This window comes from Mercenaria mercenaria, chromosome 15, assembly GCF_021730395.1.
Source record: "Mercenaria mercenaria strain notata chromosome 15, MADL_Memer_1, whole genome shotgun sequence".
In the NCBI taxonomy this organism is placed as follows: Eukaryota; Metazoa; Mollusca; class Bivalvia; order Venerida; family Veneridae; genus Mercenaria; species Mercenaria mercenaria.
Genome location: NC_069375.1, coordinates 19,083,650 through 19,091,567, shown reverse-complemented (window position 1 = coordinate 19,091,567; position 7,918 = coordinate 19,083,650). Strand labels below are relative to the sequence as shown.

The 7,918-nt window shown below is 33.5% G+C and overlaps 1 protein-coding gene across 6 annotated transcripts in view; it reads left to right on the top strand.

The window, feature by feature from the left end:
* The first annotated feature begins 4,736 nt into the window (after nt 1-4,736).
* LOC128548944 (mucin-2-like) overlaps nt 4,737-7,918 on the top strand; it is a 58,512-nt gene continuing 55,330 nt past the window's right edge. For 3 of the 6 annotated variants that reach the window (XM_053524699.1, XM_053524698.1, XM_053524695.1), the window contains exons 1-2: nt 4,738-4,883; nt 7,532-7,570. In XM_053524699.1, coding sequence (XP_053380674.1) covers nt 4,856-4,883; nt 7,532-7,570 — 67 coding nt within the window. In that variant the 5' untranslated portion in view covers nt 4,738-4,855. Of the gene's footprint in view, nt 4,884-7,531; nt 7,571-7,918 lie in introns of all 6 variants that reach the window. The other 3 variants (XM_053524700.1, XM_053524697.1, XM_053524696.1) reach the window with 2 other exon arrangements.

The following is a 7,918-nucleotide window of genomic DNA, read 5'->3' as shown; positions in this document are numbered from 1 at the left end:
TAGCTCTTTTAGTTTTAGAGAAAAGGCGAGCTAAACAAAACTTTTAACCAATAAACTCAAACTTTCTAAGTACAAAAACGGCCATAATTCTGACAAAATGCATATCAGAGTTAAGGGTCTTAATCTACATAGTCCCCTAATGATGTTAAACAAGTGTGCAAAGTTTCAAAGCTGTAGCTTTTATAGGTTTTGAGAAAAAGTGAACCTAAACAAAAATTTTAACCAAGAAACTCAAATATTCTAAGTACAAAAGGACCATAATTCTAAGAAAATACGTATCAGAGTTAATGGTCTTGGTTAATGGTAAACAAGTGTGCAAAGTTTCAAAGCTGTACCTCTTACAGTGGTTGAGGAAAGGTGAACCTAAACAAAAATTTGACCAACGCCGACACCGAACGCCGACGCCGACGATCAAGTGACGACAATACCTCGTAGATTTTTTTTTACCAAAATTAAGACAAGCTAAAAATGTATGCTGCGTACGAAATATTTTAGTTGTGGGCTTAATTTTATAGTCAAGACACATTTCAGATTCAGTTGAGGGTAATTATGGGGAGCTATTGCACACATTGTTACATACTACTGATTTTTATGTATGTCTGATTCTTGAATTTTTGTCAATAAAGATATTTACATGTTACAATTACTACGTGAAAGAAAAAACACACACAAAAATAAAACCACAAAAAAACAAAACAAAATAAATGCATAGATTGATTAAATATAGTACACATTACATGGTAGGCAGTACATAATATTACATACAAAATATCTGTGGCAAAGTCTGTATTTTAAGACGTTTTCAAAAGACAGATGTCTCTAGTATATATTCAACCCTTAATATGTAAAATCTAAGAGACATGATTTTAATAAACATGGTAGAGGACCATTAGATAATGCTATATACAAATATCTGAGATATAGTCAATTTTAAAAAGATATAAAGAAGAACTTGGTGTATGGTCAAGCATCATTTCAAAAACGATTATCAAAAAGAAAATTAATCCACATATTTACTACACTATATGAAATCATTGATATACAGTAGCAGGGGAAAGCTAGATTTGAATAAACTGGGTAGATAACATTCAAAATATCCACATACATTTTAAGACGATTTTAAAAAATACAGAAAATTTATATATTTTTTAATTTAACTCTTCATATGTAGAATCAAGTGACATGATAATTATCAAGGTATATAACGCTACACAAGGTTACATACAAAATGTAAGAGCTGTATGCCTTACAGTTTTGAAAAAATAAGACAGCATGTTAAGCGATTACACAGAGCTTATGCTCCGCGTGCTCATCCATTAATTGTACTAAATACAACAGTGTCTCGGTCATTGGTTTGTCCTTTCTCTTATAATTTCAATAAAAATAGGTATTAATATAAATTGGTTACCACAAGAGCACGGCAATTTTATCCATTATTTTCACTTTTGTTGTCATAATACAAGACCTATCTATCGGGCTTGCTAAATTTACTATATAGAAAATATGTTTACAATGTAACCATACAATATAGAAAATATGTTTACTCTGTAACCATACAATATAGAAAATATGTTTACGTTGTAACAATACAATATGATATAGAAACAAGTGGCGAAAAATAACATTTCTCGTATAACGCTATTAATCATTTACACACGTTACATATTATTTTGTTATATAAAGAACATGTATGTATCTGTTTCAGGACTAAAATATGTCCTTGACACGTGTCTATATTATTTCAGTCAAGTGTATAGTACATAAATAACAGATCTCGACCTCTGTTGTAGTATACCGGATAGAAAAAGTTACGCACAATGTGTTATTTTGGAAAGGTCACCAATTGATTCACATAGATTTTATGAATTTTATCTGTGTTGTCTTTAACCAAGATAATACCGTTGGCTGTCCAGGCTCCTTTCGCACGACCGTTTTTAACGAGACGACGAGCATGAAAAAACACCTCACTTCTTATACGTGTAAGCTCTTCATTGACGTAAACACCTTTTTAAGTGATGTACGGCGAGATAATACCTTCTGGCGGGCTCGGTATGTTGTGAATTTGATGATTATGTCTCTTGGTGGAGTCGGACCCTCGAGGTTTGTTCTGTTTGAATTTGTACGTGGTAATCTATGCATGTTATCAATTTCACTTAGACTAACGTCGGCATCAATTTCAGAAAAAAATGCCCGAGAATTTTTAGAACCATCCTCTTCCAAAGGCGAGGAGGCCTCGCTTCGCTTTGCCGACTTGTGTTACCTTCCATTGCTATAACGCTTTCTTTTTAGTGTAGTATAGCTGAATGAAGTTTTAGCGTGGGTGGTGGTGACACTATCTCAGCTGTGTTTGACCAGTTCAATGAAGCGAAACACAGGTAGATATTCAGGTAAAATTAACAAATGCTACTATATAAGTCATCAAAGTCAAAAAAGTGTCACCTTCAATTTTAACAATCCGTTCAGGAGAATATTACACTTCTAAGCCAACATTTGAACGTTTTATTTGCAAAAAACTGTCCCGACACAAAGAAACAACTACTCCATATTACTGACCGGAATTTTCCTTCATTCCTTATTAGACGTTTGAAAAAGGAATTGGGAACCAGTTCCTTATTCCTTATTCAGTTATTTTGTCATAATTACTCGTGTTATTATCTAACGTGTTCATTTTATGCTGTAGAACGTTTTCAACCTCAAGTAAGGATTATTGTCTCACTACTTTTACAAAGTCGTCTTCGAATAGTCCAGTTCCTTATTCGAACGTTGTACCTCTATTTTGAGTCATACTCAATCATATCCGTGGAAAATACCACTTATATCCTTCAAACATTTTATGATAATAATGTATATACATTTTTTGAAAAGATTTTACTGCGAATAAGGTATTTTCATTTTCTGTGTTCTATTTAAAATGACAAGAAGATCGGCACGATATAAGGTCGGCGCAATATAAAATAAACTAAATTCAAAAATATACTTTCACAAAATCAACATGTACGATACATATATAAGTTTTAAAACAAAAAGTCAGAATATTTAAATATTATTCATTCGAATACTTCACGTTTTTCTGAAACATTGGCTGATCAAAGTTTGATAATCAATCATTAAAATCGTCATTATAATACAAGTTCTTTTATTTTTTGTACAAAATATGTCATACGTTGGTCAAAATCTTTTAAAAAAAAGATGTTTATAGCATTTTACACGCAACGAGAATATAAAACGTGCTGCATGATGTTATCATCTGCTTATAATAGAATAACGGTTGACTAAAACATTGAATCATGTTTAAATAATCAGTATCAAACGCCCATTGACTGAACATAACTGTAAAGCGATATTTATCTGTATGTTTTACAAAGTATATTCTTATAGAAATTCGATGTTGAACATGTTATCATTCTATAGTAACGCCGTTCCATTGAATATTACGGTGTCCCGTTAGGGCCATTGTCGCATAATGTGAGCTCGAAACAACGATAGAACGATACTACGATGTTGAAAAGCTGAAATAACGCAACTACGATGGTGAAAAGTCGAAACAACGAATCTACGATGGTTAAAAGTCGAAACAACGAAATCACGATGGTGAAAAGTCGAAAGTACGATGATAAAAGAACGAAATACTTTCGAATTTTCACCATATTGGCACGAGTAATATGGTATCAGTTAGACCTGTAATTGTTAGTTAGAGATCTACACTTTGACAATGAGAGTAATAAGAAATACACTTTAAGGACGTATGCTAGAATTTGGTGCGAAAATGTTCCCAATAACAGAATTTCTTTAAACTTTGGATATTGAAGGACAATCATCTAAGAAACAAAAAAATGCAATAAAAATCATAGGTCACCGGTATCAAAAAAGAGTTATCTGCCCTTGAAAATGGCATTTCCCCCAAAAATGACGTTTTCAAGGGCAGATAACTCTTTTTCGAATCCGGTGACCTATGATTTTTATTGCATTTTTTTGTTTCTTAGATGATTGTCCTTCAATATCCAAAGTTTAAAGAAATTCTGTTATTGGGAAAATTTTCGCCCATCTCACATATAGGGAATTCTAGCATACGCCTTTAAATGTATAGGGCGCGCCTCAAAGTCAGTTAAATTCAGAACGTTTCCTATTTCCCAGTTCGTACAAAGAAAATAATTGATTAAATTGTAAGAAATGTACAAACTGGTATATATATATATATAGGTGACAGAATAGTATCGAGGTGACATTGCGTATTTCTATTATGTGCGATTAACACTCTAGTGACATCACTGTTGATGTTAATTTGCAACGTACTCTAAGCGTATATTATTGGTTAGTGAAATAAATACTGATGACGTGAATGACGTGCAGCGTTTTCGCGTTTTGTATTTATCGAAACACTGATAACTTTCAATATATTTGAGAAGTTGCTTCGCCCCTGTATACTGTATTTTATTTACCCTGTATTATAGGTAACAGTCTTAAATAAAGTATTGCAACAGCACACATAGGATAGACTGTTGTTAAGACGCAATAATTCGACAATTTATTTCCTCAACTCATCAAAGGAACACAAGTTTAGGCACGGGGATCAAATTCGCAATTTTGAGTAGGTATACAAAAGCCAAATACAAGTATAGATAATTAAGGTGAAAGTTCACATGATACAGACGATAGACTGACACAGTGTGGATTTAGTCATTTGTTAACATTAACAAAACTGCAGCTGTTACAACTGAAATATTTGGTTGCTAAGCACTTCGTGACAACGAAAGTTCCTTCAGTCTATGTTCCCGTTATCTTTAAACACCGATAAGAATAAAAACAATTAAACGTTTAAAATAAGTTTTAAAGATTATTAACATGTGAAGTAAATATGGGTTTAGTGATAAATTTAGGCTTTGGTAAGTGAAATTATTTTAGTTCTTTTTAAAGATAAAACAATATATGACTTCGTAATAAGATTCCAATTTCATTTTGAACTTGAAGGATTTGTTCACATTTAAGTTCCATTTGTTTTGTTTTTGATACGTCGATATAAATGTTCTTTCGAGGTCAACAAAATTTTAAAACAAATTCTTTTATCTTGACATTATTGTGTGTACTGATTCAATTTGATGTGTCTTACCGTTGAAGGACCAGAGACTATCATAAATGATCGGATAAATTCGGCGTAATCAAAGCATTTAGGTTTGTTCCTTTGCTTTAATGTTTCAGAGCATTTCTTGAAACATGAATGTGTAGAATTTTGCTGTTAACTTTATGAACTCGACCTGTTGTAATGACCCTATAAAATAAACAATAAACAACACGTATACAAAGTTTTTCACTTTTAAGACATGTGTACTTAACATTTAACTGTAATCTAAATTATAAATAGTCATTCCAGTACTTTTAAATAGAACAGTTTTCATAAAACCTGTATCAGTCTAGACATTTTATTTTATTTTGTGCTTTCAACGAATTATATGAATGAAATTCCCGGCATTTTATCCAGAGTGGTGTCATTAATTAATGTGGCATAGTTAAAACCCTTAGCCTGCTGGCTGCAAGTGATTCTGCTTTTGCGACCAGTGCAGACCAAGATCAGCCTGCACATCCGTGCAGTCTAATCATGGTCTGCACTGGTCGCTATTCAGTCAGTAAGTTTTCAGTTAACACCCCTTTGAATAATAAGTGGCATAGCCCAAATTGAATAATGGACCAGTCAATTTTAGAAATGTAGCAGGCTAAGGGTTAAGAAGTTCCGTTCTGTGGACAAATAGAACTCAGTAAAGTACTACACAATTTAAAAAATGTAATTGACTAATAAGTTAGAAGCTTCTTCGCGCTGCTCCTGTTCCCTGAAGAAAAAACCAGCACACCTTGAAGACAGTCATCAAAACGGGCCCGTTTATGATAACGTAAAACTTAACATATAAAATTAGTCTCTGTGCGATTTGACATGCCTTTGCACATGGTCGCTAAAAATGCATCTTAAAGAATTTGTACTTTTTAAGTCAGTTCTTCGTTCTGCAGGACACAGTATATTTTATTCTATTGTGCAGTGGCACGTTTTCATAAAAGTCATATAGATCATAAGTTGAAAAAACAACAGGAATATGAAATAGTTAAAAGAATGTAACCGTAGTCTTTGGATCGGCGTCTGGTAAAAGTAGACTTACTGTGGTTAGATTTTTAGTGCATAAACTCGTTGGGATATTTCAAACAGAAACACCAGTCGTAAAAATGTCACCTGCATGATATTGTGCATAAGTATCTGAGCAAATAATATTGAGTATAAAAACAAAGTCAAAGTTACAAAATTTAAGCAATCCCGGAGTAGTACTATTCTACTGTCTATGATAATTCTGTCTAAAAGTAGATGAAGTCCCTAACCTAGATATAAGAGGTTAATAGACAGATGCGTTACTGTAACCTGTTGATGACCTTTTGGCTAGAGAGAAATTGACCTGACCTTGAATAAACTTTTCAAAAGATAAACAAAAGATAGTTCATTGATAGAAGTTATATTCATCATGCTGCCATGATAGGAGATGTGCTGACATTCTATTTCGGGCTAATGGTCAGATATACGTTAATGTAGTTAAAACATGATGTCTGCTGTAAACACAAATATTTTTTTAGGATGTCTCGCGAGGCAGGATGGAAAGTCGAAGTTATGACCTAATCATGCTAATGCCACATTTTAGTTTGCCCACGCATTAAATGCCCTTTTTCTTGCGCGATGGTGAAACGTACACGGAATAGATATTAGACTTTAAATTATCTTGTTGTGAACAATGAAGACACAATCCTCGAGTTCAACAGAAAAACTCTAGAATAGGGAAGGCTGTCACACTTATATAATTCATCCCACCTGTAAAGTAACAGACCAATTACAGCCTTGACCCTAGCTGCCTTTGCCTTGCTCACTCCGCACGCCAACTACAAGCTTGGAACCAGTCAACCATGCCCTAGAGTAGAGCAAGTAGGGTTCAGCTCTTCTATGAGGAAGGTAGTTCGATAGCTGTACACACTCTATATTTGAGCCGCACCATGAGAAAACCAACATAGTGCATTTGCATCCGCGCAGTCTGATCAGGATCCATGCTGTTCGCTTTCAAAGCCTATTGCAATTAGAGAAACCATTAGCGAACAACATGGATCCTGACCAGACTGCGCGGATGCTCAGGCTGGTCTGGATCCATGTTGGTCGCAAATGCGTTGTGTTGGTTTTCTCATGGTGTGGCTCATTTTTCGAGAAATATTATTGAAACATCAACAAGACGTACACAGCATGAGAGAAAACACTTGTGGTATAACGAAAAAACACTGAGATTTTGCAATTTTAAGTTATATTTAGATACATATGCACATACACTAAACAGTTAAGAGCCCTGATTATTGATAGAAGGACATCGTGATGTTCTTTTAATTTCTTTTCGACAACAGCACTTTTTTTTAAAACAATCATGCACAGTTCACCACGTGGTTAACAGGAAGGACTCCGCATGGATCGGTGAATCAGACATAAATTTAAATGTGTCCTAAATGTCTTCTTTTTTTCTAGGGACGTTGGTGGTGATTTCGGTCTTCTTTTATGTTGGAGGTACGTGCTTTTGATCTGTTATAGATTATTTATAGACCTAGACATATACGAATACTTTTGTATATTACCGATTCCTGTTGGTAATTATTGTGATATAATTTATGTAAGTTATTTTTTGAAAACAATTTAGAGGTAACTAAGTATTAAACCTTTTGATGCAAATATTAACTTGCATGCACAAAAACTATTAAATATATAACCGTTTTCTTTTTCAAATATAAGAACCATTTCAGATTATGAAAAAGTGCGGGTTTTATAGATAAAACACCGTACATAAAGTTGCGGTAATTATTCGAAAATCAAAGAGTAAATCTTATAATCCCAAATATTTCGATATGGAGATAGATA